Raw genomic sequence first — 19,519 nt, forward strand, 5'->3', positions numbered from 1 at the left:
TGCCTGCTGAGCCGTATATCTAATCTGTGTGATACTGTCTGCTGAGCCGTGTATCTAATCCTATCCTGTGTGATACTCTCTGCTGAGCCATGTATCTAATCCTATCCTGTGTGATACTGACTGCTGATCCGTGTATCTAATCCTATCCTGTGTGATACTGTCTGCTGAGCCGTGTATCTAATCCTATCCTGTGTGATACTGACTGCTGAGCTGTGTATCTAATCCTCTCCTGTGTGATACTGACTGCTAAGCCGTGTATCTAATCCTACCCTGTGTGATTCTGGGCTCCCCCTGCAGTCTGTGTCAGAGGGTGGTCTGTGTCGGCACGGTAATAAATTGTGTTATTTCCAGCTTTACAGAAGGATGATAACACCATAGAAATGATAAGAATAATAGGCCTCAGTTACCACAACTGTCTACAAGGAAAACTGTGGCTGATAGCGACCAATCACAGCTCATTTTTAATCCTTTAAACAGCTCGGGGACAGCGTGGCGAGTTTTGAGTGGCGACTTTTATGTGGCGAGGTTGGTGTATGTGTGGTGAAATGTGTGCTGAGGGTGGTATATGTGGTGAAGCACGTGGTAGTGTGTGGCGCATTCTGTGTGTGTGTGTTCATATCCCCGTGTGTGGTGAGAATCCCATGTCAGGGCCCCACCTTAGCAACTGTACGGTATGTAATGGCACTGGACACAGTATTGTAACTTCAATGGTCAATCTTTTGGACTAACCCATCAGTATATGGAGTTGGAGCAACCAACGAGCATTGATCAAGTGAGCACTTGGGAACCCACCTGCGCAGAACATCCAACATTCAAACTCTAGAGTTGGGTTAATGTCCCAATTCAACTCAGGCAGATTCCCTCAACGGACGTGAGAGCCCCTGCCGCTATAATCCATGAAAATGGCACCTGGATGTCCAGAATTCTGGTTACATCCAAGATTGAGATTCTGTGAATGTGAATTTTTTGTGAATTTAAAGGCAAAGTTTAATCGTTCAACTTGTAAAACAAACTGATCAAAGATTGATATCCTATCTCATCCTATTGATTGGTGGGGGACCAAAATCTTTCATCCATTCACATAAAGGTGTCTGGAAAGCCACATCCTCTATATTGCTTAACCTACATATTGTTCTTGATTTACACATGTGCCCGTGCCTTCAGGATTTATCACAAGTGCCTGTGTCTTCAGGACTTACACAAGTGCTCATGCCTTCAGGATTTACACATGTGCCCGTTTCTTCACGATTTACATATCTGCCTGTGCCTTCAGGACTTATACATGTGCCTGTGCCTTCAGGTTTTAACTATGTGCCTGTGCCTTCAGGATTTACACATGTGTCTGTGCCTTCAGGATTTACACATGTGCACCTTGCCATCAGGACTTATACATGTGCCCGTGCCTTCAGGATTTACATATGTGCCTGTGCCTTCAGAATTTACACATGTGTCCGTGCCTTCAGGATTTACACATGTGCACCTTGCCATCAGGACTTATACATGTGCCCGTGCCTTCAGGATTTACATATGTGCCTGTGCCTTCAGGATTTACACATGTGTCCGTGCCTTCAGGATTCATCACAGGTGCTTGTGCCTTCAGGATTCATCACATGTGCTCGTGCCTTCAGGATTTACACATGTGCCCGTGCCTTCAGGATTTACACGTGTCCGTGCCTTCAGGGTTTACACATGTGCCTGTGCCTTCAGGATTTCTCACAGGTGCCCGTGCCTTCAGGATTTACACATGTGCCTGTGCCTTCAGGATTTACACATGTGCTCGTGCCTTCAGGGTTTACACGTGTCCGTGCCTTCAGGGTTTACACATGTGCCTGTCCCTTCAGGATTTACACATGTGCCCGTGCCTCAAGGATTCATCACATGTGCTCTTGCCTTCAGGATTTATCACATGTGCCCGTGCCTTCAGGATTTACACATGTGCCCGTGCCTTCAGGATTTATCACTGGTGCCCGTGCCTTCAGGGCTTACACATGTGCCCGTGCCTTCAGGATTTACACATGTGCCTGTGCCTTCAGGATTTACACATGTGCTCGTGCCTTCAGGGTTTACACGTGTCCGTGCCTTCAGGGTTTACACATGTGCCTGTGCCTTCAGGATTTATCACATGTGCCTGTGCCTTCAGGATTTACACATGTGCCCGTGCCTTAAGGATTCATCACATGTGCTCTTGCCTTCAGGATTTATCACATGTGCCCGTGCCTTCAGGATTTACACATGTGCCCGTGCCTTCAGGATTTATCACTGGTGCCCGTGCCTTCAGGGCTTACACATGTGCCCGTGCCTTCAGGATTTATCACATGTGCTCGTGCCTTCAGGATTTACACATGTGCCCGTGCCTTCAGGATTTATCACAGGTGCCCGTGCCTTCAGGATTTACACATGTTCCCGTGCCTTCAGGATTTATCACAGGTGCCCGTGCCTTCAGGATTTATCACAGGTGCCCGTGCCTTCAGGACATACACATATGCCCGTGCCTTCAGGATTTATCACATGTGCCCGTGCCTTCAGGATTTACACATGTGCCCGTGCCTTCAGGATTTATCACAGGTGCCCGTGCCTTCAGGGTTTACACATGTGTCCGTGCCTTCAGGATTTATCACAGGTGCCCGTGCCTTCAGGATTTATCACATGTGCCCGTGCCTTCAGGACATACACATATGCCCGTGCCTTCAGGACTTATCACAGGTGCCCGTGCCTTCAGGGTTTACACATGTGTCCGTGCCTTCAGGATTTATCACAGGTGCCCGCGTCTTCAGGACTTACACATGTGCCTGTGCCTTCAAGTGTAGAGTTTGACTCCATTAATTTAGTTTTGGTAATGGGGAGCCTCTTTCCTGAGCAGACTGCACTCTGAAGAATGAAAACTATATATTACATACCCCTTCCCGTGAATTCAGTTGCTCTTCTTTAAAGATGACATCTCCTGACACATGGGCGAGACGCTCTGCTCTGAAACAAGTCTTCTTTCTTGTAATGAATGCCCTGAACGTCCATCACTTTATTGCTGCATCTGGTATTTGGTCTGGATGAGATCTCCGCACTGCGGATTGATTTAGAGGGATTTATCAGAGCAGTTAGAAATAGGAGATGACCAGACATGGCGTCACTGTCGGATTTATAGACACTTGTGGAGCTTGTGTTCTTGTTTTACTCTTCCTGCAGAGATTTATACCACGGCATTATATGTGGAGCATAGTCAGTGACTGGCCTGAAGGATGGGACCAAGACTCTGGGGCCATTCATCTCCAGGATCGAACAGTCTGTATCCCGACATATATCATACACAAATCCTCTGTCTCCAGCTTCTATCTGCTCCTCCACTTGGATGGTGCATACTTCTTAATCGTGCATATCCTCTAGCGCCCCCAGTAGGTAAATAAAGGTATAGCAGTTGGTCTATACTCAATGAAGGATTACGGACTTCAGTAGTCAGTGACCGGGACAAATTTCCTCCCGTCCAAGAGTTTGAAGAGGGGCAAAATAAGACGAGGTTCCAATTGGTCTCCACTTCCCCACTTTGGCATGGCACCACTATGTTGGCACTATATTGCATTATTATGTCTGTAACTTAATGCAGCATACTTGCAAGTATTTTCAGTTTACCACTAATAAATAGGCACTAAAGGCGGTATTATGTATAGGCTTTGTATAGCAGTAGTATTTGGGTACTATATAAGACTTTTACTTAGTCACTTTATCAAACTTTTTTTTTTGTAACCATTATATGGAAGTATTATGTGGGCACTGCATGGTGGTATTATATAGCCATTATAGAATGTAGCGTGTGTGCACTGTACGGTACAACTTTGGGCATTATTTAGCTGTATAATGTGGATAATGCATGGTAATAGTATGTAGAAATTGTATAGTAGCAGTATGTGGTCACTGTATGGTACCGGTACCAGTAGAAAGGTATTTTATATAAGTACTAGATTTCTCCCACCATGTCAGTGTCTGCTGAGGTGTTATCAAGGGGGAAAACTTTCTCATAGCAACCAATCACAGCTCAGCTTCTTTTAACCAGCTCTGGTGAAATGAGAGATGCTTAGTGATTGGTTGCAAGGAAAACTGTTGTTCATAGCAACCAATCACAGCTCAGCTTCCTTTGAACAGCTCTGGTGAAATGAAAGATGCTTCGTGATTGCTTGGTGATACACACATACATACATTCAGCTTTATATAGAGAGATTATATGGGAGCAATCACTTTGTGGTGTTACCGTATAGGCACTGTATAGCAGTATTATGTCGACAATGTATGATACTATTATTGTATATCAGTAGTAGGTGGGTACTTTATGGGACTTTTATGTAGTCACAATATAGAACCTTTATATGTCACCACTGTATGGACATATTATGTGGGCACAGTATGGAACTAATGTGCATGCATTGTATATAAACTACCGGAACACCTTATGTCAATACTATAAAAGCACTGTATAGAAGTAGTATGTAGGCAATATATGGTACTAGTACGTAGGCATTGCATAAAAGTATTAGGGGAGCACCATAATACTTTGTATAGCGGTAGTATGTTGGCACTATATTGTACTAGTATGTAGAAATTGAATGCAAGTGATATGGGAGCACTCTACTTCTATAGCAGACAATAAATGGCACAGTGTAGCAGCATTATTTAGACTATTATTTATGGTGGATTCTGCACTTTCATCAGTAAATGATGAGTTTTTAGCAGTAAATGTGAGAACTGGTGCAAAATAATATTTTCTGTTGGCTCAGTCAGTGGTTGACGTTGCTGTCCTGCGATGCGACGGTTGTGGGTCTCGTCTTCCCCTGGTATAGTCCACTCTCCCCATCTTCTGTGACTACTCACCATTCAAAATCAGCCTCAGTGCAGACACAGGGCTCGGATGACATCGCCCCAGCGAACCTCCCCTGCATGCATTTCCTTTCTGATCTTCGTTTCATGTAGGTTCTCTTAGCTCCCATGATACAGGCCTCACCCTAGAGGGGGAAATAGAATGTCAGATTGGATAAGGGCCATATCAACATTTTGCACGTACTATACTGTTCCGCCATGTTTTGATGACCACATCTTAACTCTATAAATAATAGATATATTCGCTGAAGCCATTGTCAGGCCAACATGATAAATGTTGGCCTATATTTGTATTAAAAGGGTTGTAAAATATCGGAACAACATGGTTGCTTTCTTCCAAAAAACAGTGCCACAGTTGTCCACAGGTTGTAAGTGGTATTGCAACTCATGCTCAGACCTAAGCTGCAATACCAGACACAACCTGTGGATAGAAGTGGCGCTAGTATTATTATAGAAGAAAAACACAATGCAGAGATTAAATGAAGCTCAAGTATTGCTGGTTTATGTACGATGACAATATTACTAAATGCGTCGGAAGGCTGAAAGAAAGAAAGAATTTAATACATTTTATAGACGTTATTAAAACCCTAAACTAGAGGGCGCTATTGCTTCCCTAAAATGGCCTATGGAAGAGAACAAGAACAGGAAACAGTGGAGAATAGGAAAACAGTGGTGTCACATCAAAAAATGCACTATCAGGACTCGTAGGACAAGTCCTATTTCTAAAGAGTCTGGTGGGAGGAGCTTACTTCTTTTTGGCCAGATATCAACATTTCTTTATCATACCCTGACCAGTGAGGTCGGTTGCCTTTAACAGAGCTGTAGATCGGTTTTCTTTTACCCAGGGCAAAGTTTCAGTTTGTTCATGCACCGGTTTGGTCAAACTCTCCCGGGAGACCCCACAACGACACCCCCAACTATAAGAGCCTAGCAGCCTACTGTGTAGTCTGAGAATGAAGCCGTGAGCGTCTTCTGATGGACAGATGATGTCCTTGTTTTTAAGTTCACCCATTCATTAGATGAGTTAATCAGATGGAGCGTGATTTATCGCAGCAATGGAGGCCGCGTTGTGCATGCACCGACAGTAAATCTCGCGGGCCGCCACTGATCAGGACGCCATAGTTCACCGTTTTTAACCAGCCGTGCAATAATGGGACTTCAGCTTGGTGCAATAATTCTTGCAGGATGTGAATTGCCGCCCGCCTCATCTTTCCTCCTCGTCCTTCCCGGCAGGAATTTGTCTTTGAAATTACCGTGATCTTTGTGCCGGACTGATTTACGCCCCATAATCCCCCTCCCCCCCAACTATCTACCGAAAGCTGCAATAGCTGCAGACTCATCTCACTTGTTTGGACTTTTAAAAACTGTAAATAACTTTCAACTTTTTTTTTTCTTTTTTTTAATAGTTGAGGTTAACAAGACAGGCGATCCGGAGCGCCGCCGAGCCCCCCGGTGAGTTAGACACAATTTTACATGTAAAAGTTTCCCATTAAAAAATCTTCAAAATGTGACATGAATCCACTTTGTTATTTATAAGACGCGGCTCCGATCCATCAATGCCAGCCGGTACAATATTCGCTCTGACGCTAGCCTCTGGCAGCTGACAACTCGCAATCAAACAGCTGACAAGTCCTGCTCCTCTTCAGCATGTTCGTGTCAGCGATTGCTAGAGCGAACACGAGGCAAAAAATAGGACACGAGGGAGAAGAAAAATCATCTTCTCCCGGCTTCCATGAAGAGATACAAAATACAATAATCAGAGTGAAAGTTGGGAGCTGAGATGTCACAATGGCAAAGCCTAAAATCCGCCGCAATCAACAGCATCGGCGAGGGAACAAACTTTTTAAACTTTTTCACTGACCGTAAAGATAGAACATCACTAAGCGTAATCAAAGGGAACCCAACTGGTTTACACGTGGATGTCGGGGATTCACTCGTAGGTTTAGTATCTGTACAACTTGGTGATGCAAGTGCTTAAAATGATTTTTATGCTTTTTGTTTTTGCTGTTTTTTTTTTTTCTCTTCTTGTTATAGCTTTTATAGAGTCATAAAGGATGATCATTTGGGCGCTCGTTCTACCGGTTACAATCCTGGGATATAAAATGAAATGGGATAGAAGGTTAAAAAAATAAAAAACAGTACATGCTGGATTTTATCGTATGCGGGAAGTTGAGAATTGGTGCAGGGCAATAATAATGATGGGATGAATGAAGGCTGTCCCAAGAAAGCTCAAAACGGTGCATAAAAGTGCTGGAATGGCTTTGTTCATGTAATTTAAGGCAACTACTTGAGGGTAGTCTTTTTGTTATTTTTTTTATCACAATAATCCAACATTAATTTTGTCGTCAAAAGTACAATGACATTGATGAAACCCAGATGAACTACATTAAAGTCAATAGGATATGTTAAGGTTCAATGGTTTCCATTAGAAGGTGGATTGGGCATCAATACTATGGAGCGAGTTATGTTCACTAGAAGGAGTAATGAATGGAGTGCATAAAAAGTTACCACACTGAGCAGCTGGGCAAAATGCTAAGTCACGTGGAGAGTGATGTCAGTATTAGCACATTTTTCAAGGGCCACTTGACGTTTACTGTGCATGTTGTTGTTTTTTTCTGTTATACTTTGTTTTTGGAAATATCTGAGTTAGCATACAAGCCACGGTTCCACACAATTAGGTTCCTATTTCATTTTTAAAGACATGAACATGATCTGCCCAGTGGTGAGCCACTAAGTCAATGGTATCGGATAAAACATTAGAATCCATTGCACTCCTCATGGACCCTAAATAAAGGAAACATGACCTTGGTCATTACTAGGGATGAGCGGACCTGTGAATGTTCGGGTTCTCTCTCTCTGTTTTCTCTCTCAGGGAGATGTCCGTGTTCAGAGTTCAGCACCAGACACTTAGTGTCCGGTACGAATCCCGACCTTTACAGTTCCGTTTTGCTCATTTCTAGTCATCATTACTCATCTGTTGCATCAGGCTATGGATAAAAATGTCCAAAATATTGACGAAGTTCATGACAAGTGATCATGGATCTCATGGTTTATCAATAATATGTCCAATTTACTTTATTAATGGATTGAAAAATTTTACTTTTTTTCCCCACTGTCTGATCCTTAACATTTAAAAGAAATTATTAATCGAAAAAGATTTTTTTTGACCGGTAAACATCAAAATTTAAATAATAAAACGGACCATGTAACGGCAAATGTCACTTTCATCAGTCATAAAATTGAATTTCTATGGTTGAAAGAGAGTTTAAAATGGGTTTGCTGCCCTACTACAAATATCACAGAGTGTTTCAATGTGAACCAACATAAAGTAGCTACCTGTTGAACTGGTGAGAACTGTGCTCATGCCATATAGATAATATTCCATGTTGTACAGATAAACTTCATGCCTCAGGTCTCCGGTCAGAGTCATCTCACCCAGCCAACCAGTCATTTTGCTTTGCACTGATGAGAACCAAAATCCCCCAAACATGTGTCTCCAAATATAGTTTCTGGTTTGGTTTCTTATCATAAGTCATGTTGCAAGGCAACTTAACAAGTTAATATTAAATTTTAGGACTGCTACTTCCAAAAGGCGGGGATAGAGGTCCTGTCCTATTCTTCTTTGAAGAGGCCATTTCCATGTTGTTATAGTATGCCATGTATTTATCATTACACTGCAATATCTGCACAACAGATCCAGTGACGTATCATTGATTTATGCTGTTCTGTATCAATATGGTTGAAAATACCCCATGTGTAACATGCCCAGGCAGAGGGCCACTGAGCGGCATGAGTGATTGATACAGGGCATAAAGAGTTACCACACTGAGCTGCTGTGTGAAATGAGGAGTCTTGAGGAGTGTAGTGTTAGAAAATTTGTCAAGTACCACTTCAAATTTACAGACACCTAGATAGTGATATAGCAAGAAAAGAGACCAGCAACACTTGTCAATTGGTTTGCCACCCCAGATAATTACTAGGGGCTACATAGGAGCCCAGGATGAAAAGATAAGTCCTCCAGAATAAAGGGCTGCCACTACAGACAGAGGGAGAGTATTGACACCACAGATGGAGGCTTGTTCCTCTGAATAAAGAGTGAATCAACCAACAGAGAAGCTAGCCACTATACAAGCGAAGATAAAGTACAGCATACGGGAGCATAGAGGCTTACTACTGACTATGATTTGCCACACAGGAGTCTGAAACTTGAGTGAAAAGCGCATTAGTTCATCAGTGACAGTCAGATACAAGTTTCTATGTCTGGGGAATTTATATGCAGTAACTGAGTGAGAAGGAAAGAAGTGTGCAGGCTGTCAGACAGGAATTACTCAGATTCTCATTGCCAAAAGGGGTAACCATGAGAAGGGACCACGATCAGTATTGTAAATGTCTGCCACTCTGTACTGTGAAGGGATCTGATCTGTGTGAAGGAAGTGCTGCTGAAGTGTTTGCCAGCAGATTGCTCCATGTGCTGCCGGTGCTAGCTTGCTGTTGTAAACCAACTTTCCATCTCTATTCAACGTCGTCTCATCATAAAGAGATGAGGTGACCATCAAGCTTGTTACCGCCTAGCTAGAAAATTCACATGAACGGTTTCCGGTGTCCATCTGCATCCATCCATCAGTAAAGAAACCACTTTATCTAATAAAGGCCAGTGTATTCATACTTTTATAAAGAGACAGACACACAGCTCTTACATGGTGGCATCGCTATTTAATTGCCTTGTGTTTTTTGCAAGAAATGTCCATTTTTAAGGACTTTTTTTTATCTGTAGCATTTACTTGGGCAGCACAGTGGCTCAGTGGATAGCGCTGCAGTGCTGGAGTCCTGGGTTCGAATCCCACCAAGGACAACATCTGCAAGGAGTTTGTATGTTCTCCCTGTGTTTGCGTGGGTTTCCTTCGGGTATTCCGGTTTCCTCCCACACTTCAAAGACATACTGATAGGGATTTTAGATTGTGAGCCCCATCGGGGATAGTGATGATAATGTGTGCAAAACTGTAAAGCGCTGCGGAATATGTTAGCGCTATATAAAAATTATTATTATTACTTTTGTGCATTTTTTGTAAAGAGGTAAAGTAAAAAATATTCCTCTGTTCCACTATTTTTATGGTGTTTACTACAAATTTTATTGGTCTCAGATATATTATACAGGTCACTACAGTTAGGGGAGGGGGGCAGAATTTAATCCACATGTTCCTAGAGATGGACGTATTCCTTAAATTGGGACATAATGCAAATTGCAATACAAGTTACCAGGATCTTCTTTTTTTTTGGTTTTTTTATAAATTAATATAAAATGTTTTATTTAAAAATTGTTCTTATTCCATTGTCTCATGTTGCAACAGAAATTTGGTGAATTGTTAAAGGATTATTCTTATCTCAGACTTTTAATTGCTGATAGCTCCGACCACTTCTGGTGGAAAAGCGGCTGAGACATGGAGATAGATCTTGGTGCTGCATTGATTTTATTAATCCTATGGGGAATTTTATTTATTGCAATGATACCTTGTGGATCAGTGAAGGTCTGCTGGGAGGGACCCAACCCACAGTGAAGGTCTGCTGGGAGGGACCCATGGGAGGGACCCACCCCACCCACCCCACCCACCCCACCCACCCCACCCACCCAACCCACAAGTTGCACCGATGATATGTCCAACCCTGATTACAAATTAGCTCCATTCACTTTAATTGTCAGGAGTGGATCTCATTTTGAAAGCTGTTTTTCTAAAAACGGACAACTTTTTAAAAGTTTTATAACTCTATTTCTTTATAATTAAGAAATCAACTGTTTTTAACTAACTTTTAAATAACTTTTATTGACTTCTTTTTAGGAAAGAACTCACCTTTTTATTATTATTATTATTATTATTATTTATTAATTTTATTTTACTTATTTTAACTTTTTTAAAGCCTGGAATCAATCAGCTTTTTTCCACTTTAGCCCTTTACCGTGCAAAAAATGGATTATTTGCTAGCTTTACTTGATGAGTTAATATAATTTTGGAGATACAGAATATGTTTGTTGGCTTCCTACTTTTACGTAATATTAATTCATTTATTGGGCTACACTACAAGAGCTATAACTTTTTTTTATGTTCCCGTCGATCTAGCTATATGAGGGTTTGATTTTTGCAGGATGCATCATATTTTTTTTTAAGGAATTATTTTTTGATTACATATAGATTATTGTGTAATTTTTATTTTATTTCTGGGGAAAACAATATAATTCAGATTTTTTTTGCATTTTTATGTCATTGGTGATTTGGCTTTATTTTATTGGTCTTTTTTACTGATCGTTATAAATTCAGCAATTCTGTATATGGGCATTTTTTTACGACTTTTACAAAACAAAAACTTTTTGTGGATTTTTTTTTCACAAATAAATTCATACGGGGCTGATATGCCATGGATTTTTCTAATAATACATGTAATACTCGTAATCTATCTTAATACGGTGGCGACATCGTGGATACCGCAGCGTGAGCTGATGGACTGTGGATTTGATATCCGCAACATGTCAATTTACTTTATGGATTTCCATATTGCAAATTTTATCCTTTGCAAAATAAAGAGCACAAGCTGCAATGAATCCACAGAATTTAGTGACGGCTGCACTGACTTTAGTCTTGATAAAACACAGTGGACCTACACCAGCAGATGACATGGCTCCCCAAACCATCACTGATTGTGGAGACTTCACACTAGACCTCCAGCAGCTTGGATTGTGGCCTCCACTCTTCCTCCAGACTCTGGGACCGCGATTTCCAAATGAAATGCAAAATTTACTTTCATCTGAGAACAACACCTTGGACCACTGACAACAGTCCGGTTCTTCTTCTCCTTGGCCCAGGTAAGACGCTTCTGGCGTTGTCTATTGGTCATGAATGGGTGACACAAGGAATGTGACACTTGTAGCCCATGTCCTGGATACGTCTGTGTGTGGTGTGAAGCAATGACTCCAGCAGCAGTCCGCTCCTTGTGAATCTCCCCCACATTACTGAATGGCCTTTTCTTAACAATCCTTTCCAGGCTGCGGTTATCCCGGTTGCTTGTGCACCTTTTTCTACCACACTTTTTCCTTCCACTCCACTTTCCATTAATATTCTTGGATACAGCGCTCTGTGAACAGCCGGCTTCTTTAGCAATGACCTTTTGTGGCTTCCCCTCCTTGTGGAGTGTGTCAGTGATGGCCTTCTGGACTTCTATCAGGTCAGCAGTCTTCCCCATGATTGTGGAGTCTACTGAAACAGACTAAGGGACCTTTATAAACACTTAGGAAGCCTTTACAGGTGTTTTTGTTAATTATTCTAATTTACTGAGATAATGACTTTTGGGTTTTCATTGGCTGTAAGCCATAGTCATCAACATTACCAGAAATAAACACGTGAAATAGATCACTCTGTGTGTAATGACCCTATAGAATATAGGAGTTCATAAATTCACTTTTTCATGATATTTTAATTCAGTGAGTAGCACTTGTCCATATATACATATGTATATCGTTTTTTGTTATTTTTTGTGTGGGCATCCATATGTAATTGATGGAAGACAAATGGCAACCATCCGAGGTATCTAAAGAGAGTGACCACAAACTTTCCAGCCGCAAATTGCATGGCCTACTGTATATTAACATGTTGGCTGGGGTCATAATCCTGGAAAATCCCTTTAGGAGAACTGTTCTCCTAAGAATTCCTCCATAGACATGCATGCTCATCTCAGTCTAGCGTGCATGTTTTCTCATTGGCTGAGAGGTGAATGTATCCGGCTGTGAATGGCCTTTTTTATTACTGGTCACCCCACAGACCCATTAAAAGGAATACCCCCATACCATGTGAATTAGGGAATAAACTGTCGGGATCAGATTTGTCTCTGATCCTCACTTCGAGGGGTGATGGTCAGTCACAGCTCATGATCACATTCCAGCAGGGATCACTTCTCCATTACCAGTTCAGTACATTAGCTGGGTTACTTTCCGCAGCCACAGTCCTATGGGATCTTTTGCTAACTCTTGTAACTACACCTGTAGACCCTAACTGGAGTGGTTTAATCTTCTGCCTCCTCCGGGATTCCTCCTGTAGGGTTAGTATTTCTCATTATGACACTTTTGCTTAATTCCCCTGTATTCCTTCTCTTTGGCGACGCTTCTACTTCCCCGGAGGATTGGTGGAGACTCCAGCACCATTAATGCAGGTAGTTAGTGGGCGAGGAGAGAGAATGGGGGATAATTAGACTATTAGAATGATGAAGACTCAACTCAGGGAGACAGCGAGAGATGAAATTGTTTTAAGACAGTAAAATCACAATTATTGTGCTTTCCAGACTATAAAACACAGTTTTGTGAAAAAAATATTGTGAAAATTAATAATTTACAGTCATATTGTCTATTCTTCCTTCCTAGCACTGATCTGAATAATCACTGAAGGGCAGGAGAGGAAGCTGAAGTTGAAGTGCACATTGTGTAGAGATTCCTAGCATGCTGAAGCCTGGGACATTAAGTAGTCCCCTAGATATATACCTTATATTTACTCTGTACCACCAGGGATTAGCACACAAAGTACTACACAAATAATAACTTCTTAACACACCCAATAAAAAAAAATCCTTAAAATATCCAAAATCATTATCAGTAAGCCCCTTATCACATGTACCCACCAGGGAAAATTATAGACGTCTTCCAAACTTGACCCTCGACTACCAGATATGTTAGACGATTCAGAAATAAACATTGACTCTCATCTCCTCAACAGGACCACCATGTATTAACTCTATGTTCTACCATGGACCACTAGAGAAAACTTATATATCCACTCTTCCGCTAAAGACCACCATGAAGCGAAACTCTACCACCAATGGCACCAAAGATAGCGATATTTAGGACATTTGTCTCAATAGAAAAAACACTGGGGTAATAAGATGGTTGATTACTCCTGGTCCCATTCCCAGCCCTCTTGACAAACCCAGAGGAATGCCGCAGCTAGCCAACACACTGATGGAAAAATGTAATGTCATATGGCAGCTATCAGATGAATGGTCACCGTGTAATACAAAGTTGTCTCAAGGACCCCATAACTGGAGTCATTTCTGTAGAGAGCTTCTCCATTTGGCTCAAAAATAAGGATCTTGGGCAGAGAATCCTCTAGGACCATGACCTGGGGTTGTCCTTATGAGGCAACACCTTTAACTCCTCCAAGTTTAGACAGAGGATCTTTTGGCCCCACTCAGACACCAGGGCCCGGTGTGACCACTACCACCCCGCCCCATATATCAGGTTCATAAGGAACTTCCATACCTGACTGTGGAGTTGCCAGGGAAGATAATCTTCAGGGTTACAACGTCTGTCGAATATTGACTTGTAGTCCACTTTTACCAGCTGCCACTCTGACCGGTGACCAAAATGCCCAAAGACTCTGTGGAAAATGAAAATAAAAGTATACAAAATATAATGTAAAGCTGGAGAAATATTTAGAGAGGAGACAATATGTTCTTTCTCCTTGTGACTCATTCCCGTATCCTACTAGTATAGGATGATGGGTGATGAAAGGAACGAGTGACAGGAACAGAAAGACTGGAGCTAAAAAGAGGAAAGAATGAAAACACATCACAAAGTGTAAAGCACATAAAACATATCTCAACTTAAAGGACAAACCTATAGATATTTACATCAGCTATTCCCCCAAAAGGGCGGGTACATATGCACGTCTACTTTCTAAACCATTGGTAGTGGCCTTTTTTGTTCCTATTTGAAAATTATCTACAAACTCAATTCCCAAAAAGTTGGGTCACTGTGTAAACTGTAAAGAAAGGAAGAATGCAACGATCTGGAAATCTCTTACATTGTACTCACACAGAACATAAGACGCAGAGCAAAAGTTGAATGTTGGACATTTTTCCCATTTCATTTAAAAATATTAAATTGTTTAGAAATTAATTGCAGCAACAAATCTCAAAAATGTTGTGCCCGAGCCAAGTACACCTTGTGATAGGGTCACTGGTGCTGTACATGAGGGGAGACAGTTGTCACAAAGGTTGCATTCCTGCGTGATGTGGAAGCCATAAGTTTTTTCTTCAGCATGATATGTGCTGAGAGCAATCCAGTCGCTATATGGTCATGACTTTCATGGTGGGTAGGTCAGAGCTGGGCGGGACGACTACCCTCCATATCTCCACCTCCAGGGTGTGGCTGGAGGGAGTTAAATGTCCAGCTTGTTGTTTTTTCTTGGTCGGTGTGTATGGAGGAAAGGAAGCCTCCTGACTGCTAGCTCCTGCGCGAGCTGCCATATGTGATGTCCCAGAAGTACTGTGCATGGCTGCGTATGAACGGTTTATTTTCTTTTGTTTTTCTGTTACCAGTTTGAGTTTTTGGTTTATGATACAATAAACCACCCAGAAACTTTAACCCCACGTGTGCCGTATCTACCTCGAGGAGCAACTAAGTGAGCCGACCTTTCACAACCTGAAACACTAATGTCGGCATCCCTGTATGTTCCCTCTACCTCCTCCCAGCAGGGACGCCGACATACTCACTACCATGGCCATGTCTCTTAGAGGTCTAGTGCGCACACTCTCAATCTGCCCCAGCCAAAAGCTGGGAGGCATCTAGTATTTAAGGCACACTTCACTATAGGGGGGTGCCTTTACAACACCGTCTTTAGTGTTGGTTTAAGTTCATGCTAGTTAGTTGTCAGGTCCATGAAAATATTCCTGATCCTGTTCCTGAACCTATTCTGTTAGAAGCTGAATCCACCTAGTCTGAACCCAAAACTTTTTCTATTATTCATGTCACCTGAGCTTGAAACCTCTTTCGTGGTACCTGACCATGAGCACTCTCTCTAGAGGAGTCTGAACCTGTACCAGTGTCTATCCTGTCATAGTGTTCCAGGATCTGCACTGTCTAAATCTACATCAGTATCCAGTCCTATCTTGGACTCCGAGTTCATGTCAGCGTTACTGACCCTTGGGCTCAGCTGCCACAGTACCGAGGGCTTGCTTTGGAGTGGTACCTGGCGGTCACCTGCAACTCAAACCTGTCTCCACCATCAGGAGCTCTAGCAGAAACCAGGTGGCTAATTCGCTATTCTCCCCCAAAGGTAAGCACACTGCAGGTAGCTGCTTCATCACCTGAATTCATTTTCTGTGCGATTGAGACGGATGCAGGCTGTGGTTTACCATTGTCTTGCTGAAATATGTACAACCTTCCCTGAAATAGACCTTGTCTGGAAGGAACAGATGTTGCATTAACACCTCTATATAATGCTCAGCACTGATGTGTCATCTGCCCCTGCCATAGTACTAATGCCCGTCAGAGATGCAGAATTGTGCGCTGATAACAAATTGAATGGTCTCTCTCCTTGATAACAAGCGTGATAGTCCTTCTGCTCTTGAGTCTGCAGGACATGGTGTCTATGGTTTCCATAAAAATATATATATATATCTATATATAATCACAGAATCGTAGAGTTGGAAGGGACCTCCTGGGCCACCTGGTCCAACCCCCTGCTCAAAGCAGGATTCGCTAAATCATCCCAGACAGATGTCTGTCCAGCCTCTGTTTGAAGACTTCTATTGAATGAGAACTCACCACCTCTCGTGGTAGCCTGATCCACTCATTAATCACTCTAACGGTCAAAAAGTTTTATCTAATCTGTGTCTCCTCCCATTCAGTTTCAACCCATTGCTTCTAGTCTTTCCTTGTGCAAATGACAATAAAGATGATCCTTCTACAATGTGACAGCCCTTGAGATATTTGTAGACAGTTATTAAGTCTCCTTTCAGTCTTCTCTTTTGCAGCTAAACATTCCCAAATCCTGCAACCTTTCCTCATAAGACAGGGTTTGCAGACCGGTCACCATTTTGGTCGCTCTTTTCTGAGATTGCTCCAGTTTGTTGATGTCTTTTTTAAAATGTGGCACCCAAAACTGGACACAGTATTCCAGATGAGGTCTGACCAAAGATGAGTAGAGGGCAATAATGACTTCACGTGATCTAGACTGTATGCTTCTGTTAATACATCCTAGAATTGCATTCGCCTTTTTTGCTGCCGCATCACACTGTTGACTCATATTCAGTCTGTGATCTATTAGTATACTCAAGTCTTTTTCACATGTGCTGTTGCTTAGCCCTATTCCTCCCATTCTGTATATGCTTTTTTTCATTTTTATTGCCCAGGTGTAGTACTTTGCATTTTTCCCTGTTAAAAACCATTCTGTTAGTTGCTGCCCACTGCTCCAGTTTATTTATATCTTTTTGAATCCTCTCTCTCTCTTCTCTAGTATTAGCTATCCCGCCTAGCTTTGTGTCATCAGCAAATTTAATCAGTTTACCCTCAATTCCTTCATCTAAATCGTTGATAAAGATGTTGAACAATACAGGGCCCAGGACAGAGCCCTGTGGTACCCCACTTGAGACATTCTTCCGACTGGATGTGCAGCCATTTACGACCACTCTTTGGGTCCAATCACTAAGCCAGTTATGAATCCACCTAACAGTTGCCTTGTCCATTCCATACTTAGTCATTTTTTCAATAAGGATTGTGTGAGATACTTTGTCAAATGCTTTGCTGAAGTCAAGATATACTATATCTACAGCATTTCCCTGATCCACCCAATCAGTGATTCTGTCATAAAAGGAAATTAAGTTAGTCTGACAAGACTTATTAGTTACAAACCCATGCTGACTCTGTTTAATCACTTCATTCTTATCCAGGTACTGACATACATGTTGTTTAATAATTTGTTCAAAGATCTTTCCTGGTATAGAAGTCAGACTCACCGGCCTATAGTTGCCTGGGTCCACCTTCTTCCCCTTTTTGAAGATAGGAACAAAATTTGCTCTTCTCCAGTCTTCTGGGACTTCTCCTGTTCTCCACGAATTTTCAAAGATTATGGAGTGGGGTTCAAAAATTTCTTCTGCTATCTCCTTCAGTACTCTGGGGTGTAATTCATTTGGACCTGGAGACTTGAATTCATTTAGGTTAGCTATGTGTTTCCTCACTATCTTTCTGTTTATAGATATCCTGGATTCTTCTATTCCCTTAATAGGACAGTGAAGAACAGTTGATGTTACATTTCCTTTCTGAGAGAAAACAGATGCAAAATAGGAATTTAAAAGTTCGGCCTTCTCAACATCCTGTCCTACTATTTCATCATTTTCATCCTGTAAAAGTCCTATAGCATCTTTCACTTTTCTTTTACTTTTGAAAGATCCCCAAAATCCTTTGTTATTGCTTTTGACATCTCTTGCAAGCCTCAATTCATTGTCAGCTTCAGTTAATCTGATTCGTGCCCTGCAGGTTCTGCAGACAGCATTATATTCTTCTTTAGATATGCCTCCCTCTTTCCATTTTATAAACATTTCTTTCTTCCTTTTTAGCATGTGCTTAAGTTCTGTGTTCATCCATCCTGGTTTCCTTAAATGTTTCCTATTCTTTCCTCTTTTCGGAATTGTTAACAATTGTGCTTTGAGAATTTCATTTTTCAAAGATTTCCCATCCTTCCTGTACATTTTTGTCCTTAAGGATATCCAGCCAATGGATCCCTCCAATTCTCGTTCTGAATCCCTTAAAATCTGCCTTTCTGAAATCAAACCTTGACGTCTCGTCTGAGTCTTCACAGGTCTTCCTCCTCTAGTTATCCAAAATTCCTTATATCACATATGAGCTATAAGGAATTTTGGATAACTAGATATCACATTTTGGATCATTTGACCACAGGACAGTTCTTCATTTTTCCCCTATCCATTTGAAATTTTCTTTGGCCCAGAGAAAACAGCAGCTTTTCTACATTGTGTTGACATTTGGCTTCTTCTGTTAGGACTGGCGGAACGCACCACAGGGTTGATCTGCTCGAGGACCTTGAAAGGGCTAATATAGCACGGTGCAAACTTAGTGGATTCCACCCGCAGCCTGATGTTTCGAGCGGAAAGCCACACTAAGTCGCCAGGAGTGAAAGTAAGAACCGGGCGCCGGTGAGTGTCAGTGGAGGACCTCATTCTCTCCTTCGAGGCCCAGATAGCATCCTGAGTGCGATCCCAAATGTCATGTGCCTCCACCGCCCAGTCTGCCACCCTAGAGTCGGTGGACGACACAGGCATGGGCACGGGGATGCGCGGATGCTGGCCGTAATTTAAGAGGAATGGGGTCTGACCGGTGGAGTCGGCCACAGCGTTGTTCAAGGCGAACTCCGCCCACGGCAGCAAGGGTGCCCAATCATCCTGCCTGGCCGAGACAAAATGTCGCAGATATGTCACCAGGGTCTGGTTGGCTCTCTCATCCAACCCGTTCGTCTCGGGATGATAGGCCGAGGAGAGATTTAGCTCTATGCTGAGCAGAGAACAGAGCTCTCTCCAGAACCGAGACGCAAACTGAGGACCCTGGTCGCTGACAGTCTTATCCGGCATGCCGTGCAGGCGGAAAACATGTTTAATAAACAACGCTGCCAGGCCCCGTGCTGAAGGTAGCCGAGAGAGTGGTACCAGATGCACCATCTTGGAGAAATGATCGGTGACCACCCAAATGATGGTGCTGCCACTGGACTTGGGCAGACCCACCACAAAGTCCATACCGACCATCTCCCAGGGCCTGTCAGCAACCGGCAGAGGATAGAGTAACCCAGCGGGCCACTGCCGAGAGGGCCGATTCTGGGCGCAAGAGACGCACACC

The 19,519-nt window shown here is 42.4% G+C and overlaps 1 protein-coding gene across 10 annotated transcripts in view; it reads right to left on the reverse strand.

Moving 5' to 3' along the window:
- Positions 1–19,519, reverse strand: part of SORCS1 (sortilin related VPS10 domain containing receptor 1) — a 955,194-nt gene that overhangs the window by 178,469 nt on the left and 757,206 nt on the right. For all 10 annotated transcript variants that reach the window (XM_073553077.1, XM_073553078.1, XM_073553082.1 and 7 more), the window contains exons 15-16: positions 14,153–14,270; positions 4,855–4,985 (exon numbers count right to left, since the gene is read on the reverse strand). In XM_073553077.1, the coding sequence (XP_073409178.1) occupies positions 4,855–4,985; positions 14,153–14,270 (249 nt within the window). The remainder of the gene's footprint in view (positions 1–4,854; positions 4,986–14,152; positions 14,271–19,519) is intronic.

The sequence above is a fragment of the Dendrobates tinctorius genome, unplaced genomic scaffold, assembly GCF_039654945.1.
Source record: "Dendrobates tinctorius isolate UK_male_01 unplaced genomic scaffold, ASM3965494v1 ptg000196l, whole genome shotgun sequence".
NCBI lineage: Eukaryota > Metazoa > Chordata > Amphibia > Anura > Dendrobatidae > Dendrobates > Dendrobates tinctorius.